The sequence below is a fragment of the Elaeis guineensis genome, chromosome 13 (assembly GCF_000442705.2).
Source record: "Elaeis guineensis isolate ETL-2024a chromosome 13, EG11, whole genome shotgun sequence".
NCBI classification, from domain to species: Eukaryota; Viridiplantae; Streptophyta; class Magnoliopsida; order Arecales; family Arecaceae; genus Elaeis; species Elaeis guineensis.
This window is the reverse complement of record NC_026005.2, coordinates 9,125,908-9,149,454: the sequence shown is the minus strand read 5'-3', so window position 1 is coordinate 9,149,454 and position 23,547 is coordinate 9,125,908. Positions and strand designations below refer to the sequence as shown.

Genomic DNA, 23,547 nt, shown 5'->3' with positions numbered 1-23,547 from the left:
CATGAGATGACATGGTTATACTTCCCTCCTCGAGCAGAGTGAGAGAATCTTGATGTTGTTGTTCTTGTTGCTTGGATTAGACTATCTTTCTTATGGATTTTGAAGCCTTTGGTGATCTAAAAAACCACTAATCTTTGATCATAATGTCATCCGGATCAGTGTCTTGGCCCCCCAACCAAAAAAAAAAAACTTCTAAAACCTTGCTTTCATTGACCTTTTTAACGTTTGTTTGTTCCCTGGATTCATAGATAAGTAATTGTTGATACATAGCCTGTAAGTATGCCTGCACACCCATCAACAACTGCGTCATATACAATCCGTATTTGGCATGCATGTGCAAGGCACATACTTTATTCAAGAGAAGGGCAGGGATGGATTCATACATACAAATGAGAAACGACTCTAATAACATTTGACACTATGCCGGAATAAATAAATCCTATCCATTGAGGAAGCACAAAATTAAAAAAAAAATTATAAGAACATTCTTTCAATTTTAGTCAAATTTTATTTATATTTTTATATTTTAAAAAATATCAAATTGATTCTTTTACTTATCGATATGTTCCAATATAGTCCATCTGTTTATATTACCATCGAATGATATTAGTTTTTCCTCTCAATGAATGAAAATGCCTGTCACTCATGGATGAACTTAGAGGAGGAAGAGGATAAGAAGAAAAAGTAGATGAGAAGGTAGGGAAGGAGGGGAGAAAGGCCATTAGTAAGAAATTGATTGGAGGAGGAGAAGGAAGATAAAAAGGAGAAGAGGGTGGGGAGGAAGAGGGTGGAGAGGAAAAATGGGTTGTCGACAAGAAGGAACAGAGGTGAAAGAAGCCGCAGTGGAGGGAGATAGCTTATGGGTGACTTGGAGAAGGAAGAGGAGGAAAAATAGTTGAGGAAGGGAAGGGAAAGGATGGGTTGTCGGTGAGAAGGGACGGATGTAGAGAGGGTCGTCGTAGAGGAGTAAGGTTCATGGGTGTGTTTGGAGGAGGAAAAAAATGAGAAGAAGAAAAAGAATGAGAAGGAAAAAAAGATGAGGAGGAAGGGGAGAGAGATCGCCGATAAGGAATGAGTTGGAGGAGGAGGACAAAGATGAGAAGAGGATGGGGAGGAAGAAGAAGAAAAAGACAAAAAGAAATGAAGGTGGAGCAGGCCGCCATGAAGGGAGATGGTTTATAGTGGTTTGGAGGAGGATGATGAGGAGAAGTAGATGAAGAGGAATGGAAGAAGATGGAGGAATGAGTAGAGATGGAGAGAGCTACCATGAAGAGATAAAAATAGGTGAAGAGAAAGGAAGGAGGAGAAATGGGAGGAAGTAAGAGAAGGGGAAAGAGTGATACTGGTGATAGAGGAGGAGAGGATCAATCGAAGAGAAGGAAGAAAAAAGAAGATGGCGATAAGGATGTTTTTATCATTTAATAAAATTTTGTTAACGAAAATAGATGGCTAGACCATATTAGAACATATCAATAACTAGAAAATTCAGTATGACACTTTTTAAAGTATAAGAGGTGTAAATAAAATTGAGCTAAAGTTGAAAAGATATTTCTATATTTTTTTTAAAATTTTAATGAGGTAAAATATTATGTAAAGAATTTAAGTAAAGAACTTGTAATATAAAATACTAATGAGGATCTGTACAGATATGTATTTAGTCCTATATTAATTATATGCTAGATAAATTTTGGATATTTATATGGGATCAAATAACTCAAATTATATCTTTAGGTTAGTCTTTTTGGGTGAGACTTTAGACTGTTACACTAAGTGCTTGATTCTGGTCATGAGTGGTCAAATTCTAAGAGCTGTCTATGGAACAAAATAGAAAATGTTCACCACAAGCTGCATTGGTACTAGGTCTAATTTTGTGTTCGCCATTGGTACCAAGGCATGCAAGGTAGGGAAGGAGGGGAGAAAGGCCACTAGTAAGAAATGGATTGGAGGAGGAGAAGGAGGATAGAAAGGAGAAGAGGGTGGGGAGGAAGAGGGTGGAGAGGAAAAATAGGTTGTCGACAAGAAGGAACAGAGATGAAAGAAGCCACCGTGGAGGGAGATAGCTTATGGGTGACTTGGAGAAGGAAGAGGAGGAAAAATAGTTAAGGAGGAAGGGAAGAGAAAGGATGGGTTGCCGGTGAGAAGGGACGGATGTAAAGAGGGTCATCGTAGAGGAGTAAGGTTCATGGGTGTGTTTGGAGGAGGAAAAAAATGAGAAGAACATAGAGGATGAGAAGGAAAAAAAAGATGAGGAAAGAGGAAGGGGAGAGAGATCGCCGGTAAGGAATGAGTTGGAGGAGGAGGACAAAGATGAGAAGAGGATGGGGAGGAAGAAGAAGAAAAAGGCAAAAAAAAATGAAGGTGGAGGAGGCCGCCATGAAGGGAGATGGTTTATAGTGGTTTGGAGGAGGATGATGAGGAGAAGTGGATGAGGAGGAACGGAAGAAGATGGATGAATGAGTAAAGGTGGAGGGAGCTACCATGAAGAGATAGAAATAGGTGAAGAGAAAGGAAGGAGGAGAAATGGGAGGAAGTAAGAGAAGGGGAAAGAGCGATACTGGTGATGGAGGAGGAGAGGATCAATCGGAGAGAAGGAAGAAAAAAGGAGATGGTGATAAGGATGTTTTTATCATTTTATAAAATTCTGTTAACGAAAATAGATGGCTAGACCATATTAGAACATATCGATAAATAAAAAGTTCAGTTTGATATTTTTTAAAGTATAGAAGGAGTAAATGAAATTGAGCTAAAGTTGAGGAGATATTTCTATATTTTTTCTAAAATTTTAATGAGGTAAAATATTATGTAAAGAATTTAAGTAAAGAACTTGTAATATAAAACACTAAATATGAGGATCTGTACAGACATATATTTAGTCCTACATTAGTTATATACTAGATAAATTTTGGATATTTATATGGGACCAAACAACTCAAATTATATCTTTCAGTTAGTTTTTTTGGATGAGACTCTAGACTGTTGCACTAAGTGCTTGATTCTGGCCATGAGTGGTCAAATTCTAAGGGCTTTCTATGGAACAAAATAGAAATATTTTCACCACAAGTTGCATTGGTACTAGGTCCAATTTTGTGTTCGCCATTGGTACCAAGGCATGCAAGCCCGGTTGATGTATCTCAAAGGTAACCCTTGTCAGACAGCATGAGGTTTTCCCAAGTCCTGTGCTTCATCACTGGGTAAATTGAAGGCATGAACACAAGACATTTCCCTAATAATATGAGCTTCGGAGGACTGCATTTTTTTTTCCCTAACAATTCTATATGGTTCTTATGCGTCGTCAATTACCATCCATCCGACAACAATTGCACCAACACCAATAATAGTTAGGTCATTATTTATTGTCATCATTGTCATCATCAGAGCCGGCCCTGGGGCGGGTCAAACTGGGCGACCGCCCCAGGCCCCCGATTTTTTTTTTTCTGGGTAAACCAAACGTCGGCACCCCAACGGCTCACAGCAACAGCTTTAAGCTTTTTAGCCCTCAATGTCCTCCGGATCCGACGACCTATGGCTCCTCTCCCCCGCCTCCTCCTCCGTCTCCGATCTTTTCTCCCTATTCTGCTGTCCATCGGTGATTCTTTCTTATTTTGGACACCAAAAATCAGATCAAAATCCATTAAAAAGTTAAGTAAATCTCTTCAATCCTCCTCTTTCAATCTGCTATGAATTTTAAACTTGATTTTTTACCGATTTATTATCAGAAAAATTCTTGAAATCCTAGTTCAGCAAGTTCCCCTGTTTTTTCATTTTTTTTTATCTTTCCGGCACCGTTAGGCCACCGTCGGTCACCGGAGCTTGTGGTTGTCGTCGTCCGATCGTCGAAGACTGCCACACCACCGGGGAGGAGGATCTCCCTTGTGGGTTGTGGCCTTGCCTTAGGAACAGGGATGAACTATTCTTTGTTTCATTAAAAAAAAAAATAGAGAGAAAGAGTCCCTATTTTATCGTGAAAAAAGAAAGAAAAAAAAAACTATTCGACCACTGTCGGCTGAATTGGATTTTTTGATGCTTTATATATATATTTTTTTATTTCCCATTTTACATCCTTGAATATATTGTACTCTCAACTTCTCTTGTTCTCGGCTCACTGAGTCTTCCAGATGAATTTTTTCTCTGACCATTCTCTACGCACATATAATAAATTTAAAATTAAAAAAAAATCATTGAAGCCTGTGGTTGTCATCATCCGATCGTCGGAGACCGCTCCTTTAGTTGTGGGCGGTGTTGGTCGGGGAGGAAGATCTCCCTTATGGTCTTATCTCAGGAACGAGAGATGAGTCCTCTATTCCGTTAAAAAAAAAAAGAAGAAAAGATCCCCTATTTTATTATGGAAGAAAAAAAAAAGAAAAGAAAAAATGATCCACGGTTCACATAATAAAAAAAAAAGAAAAAAAGATGATCCACACTGTTCCGTTAAAAAAAAGAGAGGATGAGTCCTCTGTTTTACTATGGAAGAAGAAGAAAAAAAAAAAGATAGTCCACAGTCCACACAATAAAAAAAAAAGATGGTTCACACAATATAATTACATGGATTTGTTAATTATAATCCAATTGGTTTAGGTATATGAAATTTGGCCCGTCTATGTGAGAGTCTCATTCAATAGGTCAGTATTCTTGCATATGATGGAATATATTTAATTTTGTACACCTAGGACTTGCTTTTTTAAATAAATATAATTATGGTTTTTATATCCATCTTATTTTTTTAGATAGCTTGTGGTTTCACTTTATTTTCTTATTATTTTTACTATATCTTATTCTTAAAATAATTGATTAATTGTCATATTTTATTTTTTAGGTTTAAATTTTTATTATAATTACAGTAGCTTTTGCTTAAATTTTGTTCCATCAAAAAAGCCTTCAAGCAAGTTCTATTGTTCTATCAAAAAGCTTTAAATCAGGTTCTATTGTTCTAAACTTTAAATTTATTGATTACTAATTTTAGCTAATATTTATTATTTTATTTATCAACATGATACCTAGAAAATATCTTTCGAGTCATGAAAAACTTAAGAAAAAAAAAACAAGAACAATTGACTCAATCATTAAAAGGAGGTCTTGATAAATTTATTATAAGTAAAAAAAGTGATATAGTTAAGAATTCAAATAATATTACTAGTGAATTTGTCAATGAAAATATAAATGTTACTTATAAATTAGATAATGATAATAATATTATTAATTATGATAATACTAATAGCACAGATGATCTCATTAGTGGTGATAAAAATTTAATGAATGAAAAATCAAGTAAATTAAATACTTTTGACATTTATGATCCTAGGATATGGGATAGTCTTGATACAAATTCTAAAAATTTATTAATTAAAAATGATCCTAAAAGAGATATTAATATAAAGTTTCCTCTTGATCAATATAATAGATATTTTTTTAACATATTATGATCGAACTTTACCAAATGGAGAGCAACATGACCGAAAATGGTTAGTATATTCAAAAGAGTTAGACAAATTGTTTTGTTTTTGTTGTAAGCTATTTAAATCAAATGATAATAGTAGTAGAAGTCAATTAGCAAGTGATGGCTTTAGAGATTGGAAACACCTTAGTGAAAGACTTAAAGCTCATGAAACTAGTAAAGATCACATTCATAATATGACCAATTGGATTGACTTACAGAATATATTTAAAAAAAATCAAACAATCGATAAACATATTCAAGAGCAAATTAATAAAGAGAAAGAATATTGAAAAAAAGTACTATTAAGAATAGTAGCTGCTGTTAAATTTCTTGCTCAAAATTTTCTAGCTTTTCGTGGAACGAATAAAAAAATTTATCAAAATAGTAATGGTAATTTTTTATAATTAATTGAAATGATTGCTGTTTTTGATCCAATTATGCAAGAACATCTTAGACGTATTCAAAATAATGAAATTCAATATCATTATCTTAGTCATAAAATTCAAGATGAGTTAGTAATTGCATTAGCATCTAATATAAAAAATTTAATAATTAAAAGAATTAAAGAAGTAAAATATTATTTCATTATACTTGATTGTACTCCAGATGCAAGTCATCAAGAACAAATGTCTTTAATCATACGATGTGTGAATATTTCAAAAAGACCAATAACAATAGAAGAATACTTTTAGAATTTTTAAAAGTGGATAATACATCAGGTTTAGGCCTTTTTAATGAATTACAATCTATTATAGAAACTCTTGATTTAAACATTGATGATATAAGAGGACAAGGATACGACAATGGATCTAATATGAAAGGAAAAAATCAGGGAGTACAAAAAAAATTATTAGAAATAAATTTTAAAGTATTTTATACACCATATGCTTGTCATAGTCTTAACTTAATACTTTGTGATGTGGCTTCATCTTGTAGTAAAGCTAAATTTTTTTTGGTGTAATACAACGTATATATAATGCATTTGGTGGTTCTACAAAGAGATGAAAAATTTTACTTGATAATGTACCTAATTTAACATTAAAGCCATTGTCACAAACACGTTGGGAAAGTCGCATTGAGAGTGTCAAAGCAATAAGATTTCAAACTTCACAAATAAGAGAAGCTTTATATCAATTAGCTGAAATTTGTGAGGATTCAAAAACAAAGAGTGAAACTGAATCTTTAGCAACACATGAGCTTGAAAATTTTGAATTTTTATTAAGAATGATTATTTGGTATGATATACTATTTACTGTTAATTTAGTTAGCAAAAATTTATAATCTAAGGATATGCGTATAGATGCTGCCATTGATCAGTTAAAATGATTAGTTTCATTTTTTGAAAGATATAGAGAGACGGACTTTACTTCTGCCATGATTTCAGCTAAGAAAATTGCAAATGAGATGGAAATTGATCCTATATTTCGTATAAAACGTCAAGTAAAAAGAAAAAGATAATTTGATGAAAATATTAATGTAGATATTGAACAATCACCAGAAGAATCATTTAGAGTTAATTATTTTTTATATTTAGTAGATCAAGCTATCTTTTCATTGAAACATAGGTTTGAACAATTTCAATTATATGAAAATAATTTTAAATTTTTGTTTGATTTCAAAACATTAATTTCATTGGATGAAGAAAGTTTGAAAAAAATTTGTCTTAATCTTCAAAATATTTTAACAAATGGTAATCATTATGATCTTAATGGGATTGATTTATTTTCAGAATTAAAAGTTCTAAAAATAATTATGCCAAAAGAAAAAAATACTGCTATGGATATACTTAATTATATTAATGAAATGAATTGTTATCCAAATACATCAATTGCATATAGAATATTATTGTTCATACTTGTCATTGTTGCCTCTGCTGAAAGAAGTTTTTCAAAATTAAAATTATTAAAATCATATTTACGATCAACAATGTTACAAGAAAGATTAAATGGTTTAGCTATGCTATCTATTGAAGAAGAATTATTGTCAAATATTGATTATAAAGAAATTATAAAAATTTTTGCATTCCAAAATGTATGTAGATTAATTTTTTAATAATAATTAATATTTAAAATATATTAATTTTTAATATATTTTTTTTATTTGACCCCGAGCCTAAAAAATATCAGACTGGCTCTGGTCATCATCATGAAAAAGGATAGGACAATTAAATGCTAACAATATTATAAAGTAAATAGATTTCTCTTCTCCATCTCTGTCAATCCAGAGCCACAACGTGTGATAGAGTTCTGAAGTACTCAAACAAAGTCAGAACACAGATCCGTACAAGAAGTTTCACTGCCTCAAGTCAATGTTACCAAAACACCATGTATCCAACGCGATGAGCTATAGTGCTAGGCTTTGCACTTTTTTCCACCTTTGAGGAGAAACTCTCGTGTATAGAAACTGTGCTTTTCTGCAAGAGGTGGAAAGTTTGTGATCTCCCATGAGAGTTGAGAGTTTTGGTGAAAGACTTCATTGGAAATAACATTAGCCATAGAGAGTTGATCAGGATTGGAGTTTGAGGGACAACTAAGATGACACCAAGAAGAGACTAATTTGGTGGTAAATTCGGCTTCTAATGAAAAAGGATATACATTGAGAGAGGGTATTTCTCCTTGGTATAATTTTAGCTCATCTTGGCTTTTTATGTTTTCTATCCCCTTGGTCTCTTCTTCTTTTTCTATCATCAACATTGTCAGCTTGTATTTTAGTATTAAACCTGAACTTTTAGGTGCTCGAGGAGACTTTTAGTGATGTAGACATCAATCTACACACGTTGCCTTTATTAGTTCAGCCTTAAATAAATACCTCTACTAAGTCCAGCTTTGAAGGAGAGAGACAAAACGAAATACCTATCTGAATATATTTATTAAATTTGAAAACCACCACCACCATGGTAAATTCTTCTCATGCATCACATAGCCTCTAAACTCTATTTATCATTCATTTCTAGGTATCATCACCTCTTTTGATTCTTTCATAATCCGTCCAAGTTGAAAACTCTTTGTCTTCTAATGGGTTGCTTGATATTAGAATAGGGACTGCATGTCGTAGACCTCCACAAATTGAGCTTTTGTACTGAGTACTCATCAGATTCGGATAGATAACACAGTCCTATCTTATGGCATTCAACTTTAATAGACAAGAACTCTATGATTGGGGTCTGATTGAGCTGTATGCATTATGGGACCTACTGACCATACCTTTAATGTTTGTCAAAGAACATTACAATTGAGTTTGTGATACTTCTAAAATAATTAGCAGAACCAAAGGAGAGAAAAAAAACGATTCAATGGTCAGACTAATTCACAGCATTAGAAATGATTGAAACATACATGGGCCTACACAAAGGAGAAGTAGAGCCTTCTATATTGACACACAAACATTCTCTTATTGCCACTGCAAGCATGGCTTCAAGGGCCCTATCACCGTCCGAATCACTGTCCAACATGCATCATTCATACCCTGTAATCACGAATCAGACAACATGCATTTTGTGATTTATATATGGCTATGGTTGGCACATTTTGTTGTCTTCAAAAGAATTTCGTACTACCTTTTTGCTGCATGGTCAGTTAAAGAACACTAGTTTATTTTAAAAAAAAAAAAAAATTCTCGCTTTAAAAGGTAGTGACAACAAATGAAACAAATTAAGTGAATTGTAAGCCTAATTTAGACCCTTATTCCTCAAGTTCGTCCATCAGAGTGTCGATACTTCTAAATGATTCCTTTTGACTTGTGAACCCCATGTGAGCATCACTATTGTTGTTTGTCACAATTAGCCACACGATACTTTTATATTCATGTTAAGCTACCTCACCAACTCTTAAGGAGGAAAATTAAAAAAAGAACCAACTTATGAAATCTTGGATGATTGCAAAGCTAGGCTACAGTCTGGAAGTGGCATCTCTCCATTTATGTGATTCCATGTCCAAATCTTAACTTCAAATCATGCGTTAGCAATAATTTTTATGGGTTAAATTAAACTGACATCTTAGGCTGTTACTGACTCCTTTGGAAGACCATCTAATCATTGCATGATACAAGCTTCGCTGCATGAGAGCATTTACAAAAGCCAAGGAACACAACCTAACTTCCCACTTGAGTGTGGAATGGGAAACAAGCTTATACACCAGTCCCCACTTCAGTTACCCCCATCCCTCCTCATTTTTTTCCAAAGTAAATTAAAATATAGAAATAAAGGAACAAGGTTGATTATGTGGACATAAAATCGTTTCACAATCTTGCTGCTATAATTTTTTTCCCCTCTCATTCTTCTTTTTGCTTGTCTTGAACTCTAACTTTGGGAGACAGCTAAGTGAAGCCAATCATCCATTTCCCTTGCGTTGTCATGTGAAAGGTGCCAAGTGACTTCAATTGCACTCCACAAGCACAAGTAGTTCTTCAGAGCCCTGCGGTGCTCTCACAGTCCATTTATTTCTTCCATTCTTTTGCAGGGCAACAAAGTGGCTTACCTACCATTTGTGCATGTAGCTTTTCTCATACTCTCCAGACCATACTCCATTGGCCATTTCACCTTTTACTTCCTCCTCCTCCTCCCTTTAATAATGCTTCACCTCCTATGAGGCTATAAGCCTCACAAATAACATGCAGGACAAGGTTTACTGGCTATTGGGACCTCAACAATCTTCAGTTTTTGAAGCCAATGCACAACCACCTCATGGCGAATTCCAAGTGCCTCACAAGTCATGCCTGGTGTCTGGTTGGCAGCAGCTTTTCTACATTTTGGTATGTGGCAGATTTTATAGGCTAAAAATATTAGGTAGGATTCTCTTTCTCTCTGATACCATACACCACCTAATGTGTACAAATATGTCATGTGCCTAAGTTGCAGGAAATTGTTAGAATTGGAGATTCATTTGTCTGAGCTAATATGACTGCTTGTTTTCCACCCAAATGATCAATTTTTAGGTAATAAAACCTTTCATATATGGAAGCTTAATCATGATTGGAATGGTTGGTAAGTGGGCACTTGAACCATGTGAGGTGAGATGGCTTTGCAATGATCATTTCCACAACTACCTACCATAACTGATCCCCTTGCTCTTTAATCATTGCATCTCACAGAGTTTTGGATAAACAGAGTGCTCCAGCTTTGTGTGGGCACGCACGTGTACATGCGCCTGTGTGAACATGTGAGAGAGAGAGAGAGAGAGAGGTGCAAATGGGTCTGATTTAGTGGCATCTCAACCCCACCTACAAGGATTCAGGCCTAGATATAAGAATGGAAATCATACGAAGATGAAACAGAGTCCTGTTTCACATCCAGCCATAAGGATGACCTGAATTCTTCTATATGGAGGAGTTTATTAGGTACAAGCCGTCCTCGTAGGCAACCTAACACGAAATCTGGATTCTGCTGTCATTATAAAGGGGTTCAGTATTGGACTGTCAGGTCTCAATATGAGAAAGGTCTGGCTCCACTTGACCCCCTTGCACACCCATATATTAGTCAAGTGCCACTGTAATTCTCCACATCTGCTAATTATCACACAAAACTCTTAAAATTAGAAATCCTATCCTTTTGGCTTCTAATATATATCCTAGATTCCTACAATTGTGTCAATCACCCTTTCATAGCATACTCAACCACCGCTATCCGTGCCCCGACAACTTGTTTGGTTCTTGGAAAGAGAATGGGAAAAGTGTACATAATAAAAAAATAAAAAAAATATTCAACTGGAGTTTCTCTAATAGAGGGATGGGAAAGTAGCTTTTTTTTTTTTTTTAATAAAATTTTCAAATTTTAAAAAAAAATAAAATTCATGTGAAATATGAAAAAAATCTAATTTTCATCGGTTGGAAATAGAGATATTTTTTTTCTTTAAAAATATCCTTAACCTTGTAGGTAGAATGAAATAAAATTTTTTTTTATTAAAGACATGATAGATATTTTATATAAATTTATCAGAATAGTAAAAATATAAGTAAATCTACGATGTGTTGCTTTTTCACGATGAACCAAAGTAATATGCAAAAATTATTTTCTCAGCGATCATATTTCAGAAAAAAAAATATTTCATTGAGAGATTTTTTTTCCATGAATCAAACCAATCCTGAATTACCCTTGGGAATTTTTTACTTCTGTTCTCATGCATGCATTGCATTTTGATTGTTCAACATTAAAGAAGGGAGAGATGACAGCCTCCTTTCCTTGAAAAAGAAATAAAAACCTGAAAAGGCAAGCGACTTTGGAGCTTGTGTATCAATTTCTAATATGCATTTAGAGGCTAGCATTTATACGTCCAATTATTTGTTCAACGTTAAAGAAGGGAGAGATGACAGCCTCCTTTCCTAGAAAAAGAAATAAAAACCCGAAAAGGTAAGTGAACTTGGAGCTTGCGTATCAATTTCTAAGATGCATTTGGAGGCTAGCATTTATACGTCCAATTAAAGCTAACGATCGTTGATCCATCAGGATCATCTTTATATTATGGTTGGTGACGCAAGTTGTCCCGTTGCTCAGGTAGTGATTTGCAGCACAAAAGTCATGATCACAACCATGAAATGGAATACTATCTGCATGTGGAGGGAGCCCGTAGTTAGCTATCAAGTCTCCCTCGGATAATAAACGATCAATATCATGTCAAGCACAATACTCTCGTGAGTGGCAGTTGGTGCACTATAGAGGTATTGAAGGAACAATTAGAGGAACCTAAAGATCTACGATCTTGATGGCAACATAAATTGACAGCGGAGTTTGCCATCCCTAGTGTGGTTCAAGATGGTGCCAATCTACCACACATGCAAGGTCCTCATACATACTTCCTATCAAAGAGAAGTGGTTCACTCCACTAGCATGCTAAGGTGGCACATCCTTTTGGAACCCTACATGAAAGAATAAAAAGACCAGAATCCAGTAATGGAAAAATTAACATCACCTTTTGGTTTTGTGGTGATTTGGTGATGGGCACTAGCCAACAGATTGAGTCCCCATGCAAGGAACTACGGCGTGCTCGATCTTATTGGTTCATCGATCTATTTCGACAAACCTAGCTAGGTTGCTCAATATTTGAAGTTGCTGAGGATGAGCTTTCATATAATTGGACCACAATCTTATCAAAATGTCATGACTGAGAATCTTTTTTTTTTTTTTCCCTGTGTTGGAGAGGATGGTTTTGTTGTTTTTAATAAAAAATGCATGTTCAAGGGCATAACTTATTCTCGAAAAAGGGAAAGAAAGATAAAACCAACTAGCTTAAATACAAGAATATTTTTCTTCTGTTTTACCATACAACTAGATGAGATGAGGGTTGAGAAGTAATGCCAATATAGTACTTATCCAAAAAAAAATATAAATATTTATTAATGAGTGCATTAAACTATAAATTTTATTTATAAAATAATTTAATCAGATGTATCGAGAAAACTTAAACCCTGTTTATGTTAAATTCAGTGCTCAAATTGGAACTATTTTTGTTTGATACACAAAATAGGCATGGACTATATATCATCCATGATTAAAATTCAAGATTTAGGATAGTCGAATTTTAAGTTTTTTTGCATTGGAGGTGTGGGATCTATGCGATTGTGTATTTAGTTTCACATTGGTTCTGCATTGAAAAGATTTTGGATATTTATATAGGATCAAGGAACTCAAATAATATTTTTCAGTTAGTTATTTTGGATGAAATTTTGAATTATCACAAATGGTATCAAAACTAATACAGTCCATAATCTATGTGGATTAGGGAATACTGGAGCATGGGGGGCTGGCCATAAGTTAATCATATTGTTTATAAATGGATTTGTATGGATTTAAAACTTTAGTCTCACAAAGACACTAGGACTTAAATGGGGGTACATTGGTTAAGATCTTAGATATTTATAGATGATCAAGAAATCTAAATAATACTTTTTGGTTAGTCTTTTTAGATGATAACCTGAGTTGTTATAGGAAGTATAATGTATCATACAAATAAGATCAAGTTCATCGAGCATTTAACTCATGTATGCTTCCTTGGGTGGATTCTATTGTTACTTGAAATCGATTCGACTAGTTCGTCGAACAGGTTGATCTATCGGAGGGCACATCCTGATCTTCGATTGTTCCCTCCATTTGAGTTAGCCATACATCCGAGCCATCAAGCAGATCAGCTTGTTCAACATCCTGGCTGGACTGATTCCTAATAACAATTAATTCCATATATGACCTTCCAAATTATTATGCTCGTCCTTCCCCAACAAGTATAGTTTTCTTATACATGCTAGATTGCTCCACTGGACTTGTGATACTCTCCATTTTACTAGTCTTCATATGTGTTTTTGTAAATGTGCATGTAATGGGGCCTTTCCACAAAAAATACAAAATAGAAATAAATATTTGTTAAATAAATTAATTTATTTTTAAAAATAGAGGGATATTTATGCATATCATAATTATCTAGATACATCTACTTGGAAATGCACAATTTAACACCCACGGAATCCTTGGCTGCAAAATAGCCTGATACGAATGCGACAAGCCCCAGTTCATTCGGACCCCTCTTGATTATTTTAATATAAATCCGGAAATATTCCTTCAGCGGATAGGGCCGTGAGGACACGAGATATTACAACAACTGAACAAGAAAGTGGGCCTGGTGGAGCCCAGCCCAACTATTGCCCGTCCAAAATAACTGATCGGAGTTCAGAGGTCTGCCTTCCGACCGGCCGGATCAATACTCACATGCCCCGACCGCCCCCAATTTTAAGGCATTGTTTTGGCTGCCCGCCAGCGATCACGGGCAGCACCACACGCGTAAGCACGGGTGGTGTGCTACCGTGCGGTTATTCCTTGTCCCCCTCAGCAGCCACTTTTTGAGACACGGGCTTCGCCTACGTGGTCTCCATGGAATAATTATGGTTGGATCAGGTCCACCGGCTCATTTGGTTGGACCAGGTCTACCACTGAGCCGGTGGACCAGTCCAATAGTGAAGCAACATACAGAGATGAACAACAACAAAAAGAAAAAAAAAGGGAAAAAACGATACACACGCATTTGTGTGTGTTGGATGCTTCGTAGTTGAACTGATCCACCACATCCGACTGAAAATGAGTTGATGCCAAGCGTTATGTAGAGGGTGTCAAGTTGGGTGCTTAAAGTGAAGGTTTATTTAATTTCTCTCCTTTCTGCCTCGCTTTGCTTTGGTTTTGAGACATGGGGCCCGTTATGGTGGCTCCCATATATCCCGTCCAGCAAAAAGAGGAGTGTGAACATGGGTTGTTTCTTCTAAGTGTAAGTTCTTTGTTCCTTTTTATTTGTTCTTTTTTTTTTAAAAAAAATAAATAAACATGGAAGCACATGGTCAGGGTTTGTAGTATATTTATAGCTTTCTTCAAAACTACCTTCTCTTAATGTACTATTTGTTGTCCGTGACTCGAAACTTTGGTGGAAGTGGAGGCTATATGGGTCTGAAAACTTGATGGAAGAAAATGATCTTTGATTCATGTGCTTCTTTTTTTTCATGATCTATGGTGCAATAATGATATGGAGTTAAGTTTTATAAGGCTTTATTCAGAACTGCCTGCTCATCTAGGGTACTCATTTAACTTTCTACTTTGAATGCTGGGGAATGGAGGAAACAAGGCTAGAAGGTGAAATTTAGAATCAAGACATAATCATATGCCAATCTAGTCTACTTTCTAAGTTTTCCTTGCTTTTGATTTACTTTATCATCAATGCAAGAGCCTTAACAGAGCATCTGAGTCCAAAGTTATTTTCATCAGCATTCATAGTTGATTTTGACTCAATGGGTGCTATCAACATAAATTGCATCCCAAAATTAAGAGCAATGTTTGGATTTTTGGGTAAGGCGGTGCAATGTTGACATGACACCTAACAACAAAGTGTGTGTGGTATAATGGCCTTCTTTACATGCACATATTGGCTGGTTTCATGTTCTCACTTAACAAAATCAAAATTAGTGAAGATAACAAGCATTGTAACTTCTCAAGTGGATCAAATAACATGCATTTTCTTAATGCACTTCAAAGGATTCTACGTTTAACTCTGTCAAAAGCTGGTTTTAATTCTAAGTTAATTAATTACCTTCTTTGCATCTAGGTATTGGAAAAGCGTAACCAGATAATCTGTTGAAAACAGTTCTAAGTCTCAATCTTTCATGATCATAATAAAGTCTAAATCTTTTAATGCTGTCCAGAGTAGCAGAAACTATTTCCTGCAAGCAAGGCAATGGAATTTTCTCCACCAGTGCATTAAAAACTTCCAAGGCTTAGTGCCAACCTAGACAGCATTTTTGCAATCTGGTAGAGCTAAATCACATCACAGGTTTAAATTCCCAGAACCCCAAAAAGAAGATTCCACAAGAAAGTCTTAAGAGACGTGGGTATGCATCACAGACACAAACAAACAAATAACATCACTTTCGGCATCACTCCCAATCTCCAGATATAAAGCAAACCAAACGTTATTCGTTCAACTTTTTTTTTTTTTGACTAAAAGAAGGGATAGCTCCACCTATTTCTTTAACCAAACCATCAAACCAAGAAAAAGATCAAATCATTGACAAAAGCAAAATAACAAATGAAAACCAATTAATCAAAAGAAAAAATAAAACACTTGGGAAAGGATGCATTAAAAAAAGAAAAGAAAAAAATCTAAACATTCTACTGTTTAGTACCTTGTGATGCATGTTCCTCCAATTAGATGTTTGGAATTACCTTCACGTGAGCTACAGCAGTTAACTTTAGAAGAGGAGAGCTGTACCAAAGCCTGTCTCTCTCTCTCTCTCCCTCCTCTGCATTAAACTCCAACGAGTATCACGAATCGGTTTCCGCTGTAAGGCGCGTCCAACATTGACCCCTACCTTCTGCCGGTTTGTCAAACAACTTCTTAGTCCCTTCCGCCACCCAATCAAGGATAAAACCAATAAAAAAGCTATCCAAATCCTCACGGACTCTCAAAGCCCCTCCCATTCCCCTCCGTCTGAGGCCTCTCACTGTCACGGGCCACAACAAGACAACACCAATGCCTCTGCAGCTGGAATCCACTATATAACCTCCAAGAAAGGACGCAAGAGACACTGAGGAAGGAGAGCACCCGAGGCCATTGGAGGAGCCATGGTTTCGATGGGAAAGTCATCAAAATCCCACCTTTGGGCTCCCCTGTTCCGGCTCTCCCTCCTCTGTTTCCTGGGTTTTAGCGGGGTCTTGGCTCAGACGCCCATCTTTGCTTGCGACATTGCGTCGAATCCGAGCCTGGCGAACTTCGGGTTCTGTAACACGTCGTGGGGGACGGCGGCGAGGGTGGATGACTTGGTGGAGAGGCTCACATTGGACGAAAAGGTGGGATTTTTGGTGAACAAGGCGACGGCGGTGAGTAGGCTTGGGATCCCGAGCTACGAGTGGTGGTCGGAGGCGTTGCACGGGGTCTCCTACGTCGGGCCCGGGACACATTTCTCGAGCCTGGTCCCCGGGGCGACGAGCTTTCCCCAGGTCATTCTCACTGCGGCTTCGTTCAACACTACCTTGTTTGAAACCATTGGAAAGGTGAGGTTTTTGTTGCAATATTCTGTTCCTTTGATTCGTTTATAGGTGGTTTTATGTTGGTTTGGGACTTGGACATGAGTTTCTTTGTCCTTTTTGTTAATGTGTTACGGATTGACAGTGTTGTATAGTGTTTGATGAAAAAGTGATGGCATTCCAGTTTCCAAGCCTTGTTTTTAGGCCACATTGCAATGTTTGCGCTCAAATCGGTGGGTTCTGGGTATTGGATTGTGGGAGTGGGTGCTGGATGCAGGGTTATTGTGTTTTGATTGGTGTTATGGAACTTGGTATATCAATATTAAAGATAACCTTTTTAATTTTCAGTTCTTTGTTTTCGAAATATCTGGTTTAATGCATCATATGATTTTTGAATTGTTTCTTATAGACATTGGATGAAAAAAGATTTCTTTCAGATTAAAGAAGACCTATTTTATTCTTTAACGATGAAATTCCTAAATATTTGCTCTGCAACTGCACTTCCCAAATTAGGGAAACGATCTTGTTGCTTTCCTGGTCTTGGGACATTGTATAACTTGGTTTGGTTCGGATCTAAATTTTACAATCTCTCTCCGTGTGTGTGTGTGTGTGTCTCTCTCTCTCTCTCTCTTTCTGTCTCTGTCTCTGTGTTTGTGTGTGTGTCAGAGCAGTACTATGAGATTTTGGTATACCTACTTTTGGATAGATGTAATGTTCCTTCATCATTTTCTTGACAATTCTTATCTTTCTTGCTTCAATTGCAGCACGAACTGATAAATTTATGTCTACAGTCATTTTTGTTGAGTTAAAGAACAAAATGCAGTGATTCCCCTCCATCATTTTGTATAATTTTAAGGATAGATGATGAATGTGACCATTGTTAGAGAAATCTACATTTAATAACGTAGTTCATGAGTTCACTATTTGAAATTAATATGATATTCTTTCGCAATTTGTTGCATTCTTTTAGATGCATTTGCATTAGATGAATTGGAAGTTTCCTCATCTATGGTCGGCCATCTCCTCTGTGCCCACTTTTCTATTAGTTGAGGTGTCACTGTCTAATGAAAGTAGATAAAATTGAGTGCTTGACAGATGGTCCCAAATCTTGGAAACCTTCTCTTAGGCCATCTTCATGTAGGGAAAAGATGGAATGTCTTTATTCTAAGAAAAGTGTGCCTCTATCTTCATGTATGTGTTTGTATATGACTCTCCATGATTCTGGTGAAAGATACACAACTTTTGTCTAGGACTAAACAAAAATTTTTTGGATTTGTGAGTCGGTAGATGTAAAAAAATTTTTCTAATGGTCTTGCAACTTTTTGCCAAGTAACAAGTTGTATATCGATATCATAGTCCTCATCACTTCAACAAAAAAAAAAAAAAAAAAACAGACCAAACTGATATGATAAACTAGAGAGAAAATGCTTGAGATGTTCTACATTCATGGTACATTGTAAAATCTGTACTGCATTTTTATCCAATGGCCAAGAACAGTTTCCAAGTTCTTTTTTGAGCCAAAAAACAGCTTCCAATTTCAGGATCAATGGTTGGAAAACATGCTTGTCTGTAATGTTTGTATATCTGGTTGCTTATAGGTGGTATCGACAGAAGCCAGGGCAATGCATAATGTGGGTCTAGCAGGACTAACATTTTGGAGCCCAAACGTCAATATATTTCGAGATCCTCGATGGGGAAGAGGACAGGAGACGCCGGGAGAAGATCCTTTGCTTGCTAGCAAGTATGCTGCTGGTTATGTGAAGGGCTTGCAGAAGGCCAGCAATCCAGACCGGCTTAAAGTCGCTGCTTGTTGCAAGCATTACACTGCCTATGACTTGGATAACTGGAAAGGAATCCAGCGCTACACCTTCGATGCTGTGGTAATTATATGACTCAGAAATTTGATTCTTTTTTGAGGTTTTGTGGTTTTGTAAATATGCTGAGAAAACATTTGTTTGAGAAGAAACAATGGCATGTAAAAGGTATTCTAATTACTTTGACGCTCTGTAAATGGAAATTGATGTTTTTCTATAGATAAAATCCATGCTAGACACAAATTCCTAGTTCAATGGGGTTAAAAATATAGATTATTTTCTTCTTGTAACTTCAGTCCATATTGTAATGCACAACATAAGTTTTCTATAACCTACAAAACTTAGAACACTTGCACAAATTACACACTGTCAAATGTACAATTTACAATCGATCTAAGTTCATATTAATTTGCTTCATATGCTTACTGATGTTTTCTCATTAAATGTATACGTATCGGCTGCATTTGTCTTTATGTTGAATCTCAGCCATCTTATTTTGATGTAATAAGAATAATTTATCAAGGAAAGATCCTGTGATTATTTACTAAATGCTCAGACATGCATCGAATGTCATGTTCAACATGGACATCTTGGGCTATACAATTCCCACAAATATAATACAGAGTTATATTTCTACCGTGACAGACAACATTGGTCTGTATTTTGGTCCTATAACATTTTATATTTGCACTAGGATAATATACTCTAAAATTCGTGCATGAACCGATGCGTAAGTGATTAAATTATAGAAGATATGCATATATACAATGGTTTCTCCTAATTAAGTGTGCTTTGCTGCCAAGCAACATTTTTTTTTCTTCATATTGTGGTGTCCTAACTTGTATCCTCTTTCAATATGTATATTTAATTTTTGTGATGTTAGGTCACAAAGCAAGACCTGGATGACACCTTTCAGCCTCCATTCAAGAGCTGTGTAACTGATGGGAATGTGGCCAGTGTCATGTGCTCATACAACCAAGTCAATGGTGTCCCCACATGTGCAGACGCAGATCTCCTGGCTGGAACCATCAGAGGAGACTGGAAACTTAATGGGTCTCTTTCTCTTCTCATACTTTATCTTTTCCTTTTTCTTTTGGAAAAAAAATGAAGCATATCTGTTTATGTGTTAATGGGGATGTGACAAGCTCCTTATCATCTAGTGTTAGTGTGTTACCATAGGGTATATTTGAATGTTGTTGAACTAGCATATCCATTTGGTATCTCTCATGCAAGTGCCAAGGTATATAAACAAGTGAGGGGGCCTTCTAATAATTGCAGTGACTAGATTTTTGAGATCTTGTGGATCAGCTTTTCTGCATGAACCTCAGGCATTTTGATGATTTGGAACTGGGAGCAAAAGGCCCCCATCCTCACACTTTTTGACTTTTCTAGCTCTATCTTGTCATCAACTTTCATGTGGTCCAAACAAGAGGTTGGTGCTAACCATGATTTCAACCCTTAACCCCTTCAACACTCTCCCACATAAAAAAAAAAGGGGAAAAAGAAAAAAAAAGTATGGTAAAATCATTGTAATTGACTATAAGATGAATATACATTGCAATTATTCTAGACACACACATGTATATATATATATATATATATATATATATATATGTGTGTGTGTGTGTCTCTCTCTCTCTCTGTGTGTACATGTACATATACGTACACACACATATGTCATCGAGGACCAACTCGATGGACATGAGCTGGACTCCAGACCAGGACACAATGATACCATTACCAACCAATATTGGTCACCACACATGTCAAGGGATTCAATTTCTGCAGTACCTCTCCTTGGTTGGTGTCAGGTCATGCCCCCCACTAGAGCAAGAGTACATCTTTAGCCATGAAAGATTTTATGTTCTCAAATTGAGCTAAATTTGATGTTCATGCCTGCAGCTATATCGTCTCTGATTGCGACTCGGTCGATGTGCTCTACAACAGTCAGCACTACACCAAAACACCCGAGGATGCTGCAGCTGTAACCATCTTGGCAGGTCTGTGCTTTTAAACCAGAAACTTAGCCAAGTTTGAGCGGCCCAAATTTATTTGACAAGTTGAGGAATTTGTTTGCTTGGGGTATTAATTATGGTTCGAATGTGGCACCTAACATCACTAATGATAGCGCTCATGGACACAGCTCAAGGACAGTAGAGTTGAGCTGATGTGCTAGCCAACTTTAATTGACTTTCTCTGGCTTTAATTGGGCCTACTTTAGATAGCTCTGCTTTGGTCATTTTCCAGCTGCATGGTATTATTGGAGATGTAATACATTTTCTTTTAACCCCACCAATTGACTTATACTTTTTTAATAAAAAAAATAAAAATAATTTTTTTCCCTACCACTAATTCTAACATATTTACCCTGTCATTTGTCCTCCCCCCCCCCCAAAAAAAAAGCATATTTACCTGCTCCAGGACTAACAGTCATTGAAAAGAGTAAAATAATCTTGGCAGGTCTGGACCTCAACTGTGGGTCATTTCTGGGGCAGCACACCCAGGCTGCAGTGAAGGCCGGGAAGCTAAAGGAGAGCGATGTGGACAAAGCCATAACAAACAATTTTGTGGTCCTGATGCGTCTCGGTTTTTTCGACGGTGATCCTCGGAAGCAGGAATACGGTTCGCTGGGCCCAAAGGATGTGTGTACCGCGGCGAACCAGGAGTTGGCCCGTGAGGCCGCGAGACAGGGTATCGTGCTCCTCAAGAACGACGACGATGCCCTGCCCCTTGACCCCAAATCCATCACATGCATGGCTGTGATCGGCCCCAACGCCAATGTCACCAAGACCATGATCGGCAACTACGAAGGTATAAATAAATACATATCATGTATTCTGTCTTACCATCAGACGGTTGTGAAACGTATCCACATGTTGTTACATGATGGATTCGCATGTTATATGAGCCCAAAAGTTGTTATGGATCGACCCAACGAGTCCAATCTGATGATAGCATGGCCCAGTTGTATGAAAGTGGGCTGCCAACAGTAGGCTGTTCTTACTTTCTCTCTCTAAATTTTGGGCCTTCTCTATCTGTTCCTCAGTATACTGATATAGCGACCAATGTTGCACAGGTACTCCATGCACGTATACCACCCCTCTCCAGGGCCTAACAGCTGTTGTTTCCACGGTGTACCAGCCAGGATGCACCAACGTGGGGTGCACCGGCAATAGCCTGCAATTGGATGCAGCCAAGGCGGCGGCGGCGAAAGCTGATGTCACCATCTTGGTTGTAGGCACCGATCAATCGATCGAGAGGGAGGGCTTGGATCGGGTGAACCTGCTCCTCCCTGGGCAACAGCCAACCCTTGTAACAGAGATAGCAAAGGCGGCGAAGGGAAAGGTGATCCTAGTGATCATGTCTGGTGGTCCCTTTGACATATCATTCGCGAAATCTGATGATCGGATTTCGAGCATCCTCTGGGTTGGGTACCCTGGCGAAGCTGGTGGTGCTGCCCTAGCCGACATCATCTTTGGCTATTACAATCCAAGTAGGTTTGATATAAGATCTGGCTTATTAGATATCATCATGGTAACAACATTGTTGTTACAGCCTAAATTGGATGCGCAGCACATGCATTAACATTAACTCTATTTTAAGTGCATGCATGGCATAAATATCATGCTGCTACCTTGGTTGCAAATAATTTACTTGCTCATCGTTTTAATTGTTAATCGTCATTGCAAAACTACAAGATGATTGAATTGTATTAATTTTTGCAGGTGGGAGGTTGCCTGTGACATGGTACCCTGAATCATTCGCCGACAAGGTCCCGATGACCGACATGCGCATGAGGCCTGATCCATCGACTGGTTATCCTGGACGGACATACCGGTTCTATACGGGTGATGTTGTATACTCTTTCGGTGATGGTTTAAGCTACAATGACTACGCCCACCACCTAGTTCGAGCTCCAAAGCTAGTATCAATCCCCCTAGAAGAGGGGCACTCATGCTACTCCAAGAGGTGTAAGTCGATTGACGTCGTCGGAAGTGGATGCGAGAATGTGGCCTTCGACATCCATCTGAGAGTTCAGAACACCGGTCGCATGGCCGGGAGCCACACTGTCTTCCTTTTCTCAACTCCGCCTTCAGTCCACAACTCTCCCCAAAAGCAGTTGCTTGGATTTGAGAAGGTCTACTTGGGCCCCCAAGGGGTGGGCAACGTTGTGTTCAAGGTTGATGTTTGCAAGGACTTGAGCCTTGTGGATGAGCTTGGGAACAGAAAGGTGGCCTTAGGGTCTCATATCCTTCATGTGGGGAGTTTGATGCATTCACTTAAGGTGAGGGTTTAGGACCCAATGGGCTTCAAGGATGTTTGATTGAGGTGGCCCTCCAAAAGGTCCGTTTTAGTGGTAGAAGGTCCAATAAGTGCTTCCAAAGGTAAAATTGGGTTCCATGGAAGCTTGTTTGAGATAATTGTAGCCATTTCAATTTCTTCAAGTGCCAATTGTAATTTGAATCCATTGTCTTGAATTTAATTGAACACGAGAATTGTCTTCTGTACCAAAAAATGGAAAACGAGAATTGTCTTTACTTTCTAAGTCTATTTTGCTATCTTGAGAACGTTCACCACCAACCAATCACACGGAGGACGCTTATTGGTCAGGCCTTCGACATAGTTTCTACCCACCATCCAAATCGGGAAGAAATGGGTGGTGTTAAGACGTAGAGAACATTATAAGTAAATGGGTCTGGAGATGTCCCCTACTCTAGAAATTTCTAAAGCTCGACCTACCACCCAAATTCACAAAATGGTCTGTTAGAATTTTTGCCAGAATAAGGTAAAAGCATTATTTTGCTGCTACATAT

General features: G+C 37.2%; 1 protein-coding gene across 1 annotated transcript; it reads left to right on the top strand.

The window, feature by feature from the left end:
• Positions 1 to 16,309: 16,309 nt before the first annotated feature.
• On the top strand, positions 16,310 to 23,273 carry LOC105056534 (beta-xylosidase/alpha-L-arabinofuranosidase 2). The gene is made up of 7 exons (XM_010938752.4): positions 16,310 to 16,946; positions 18,518 to 18,799; positions 19,617 to 19,786; positions 20,636 to 20,733; positions 21,194 to 21,544; positions 21,810 to 22,226; positions 22,459 to 23,273. Exons 1-7 carry the CDS (start codon positions 16,518 to 16,520, stop codon positions 23,028 to 23,030), a joined length of 2,319 nt encoding a protein of 772 aa, XP_010937054.1. The 5' UTR covers positions 16,310 to 16,517; the 3' UTR covers positions 23,031 to 23,273.
• Positions 23,274 to 23,547: the final 274 nt, after the last annotated feature.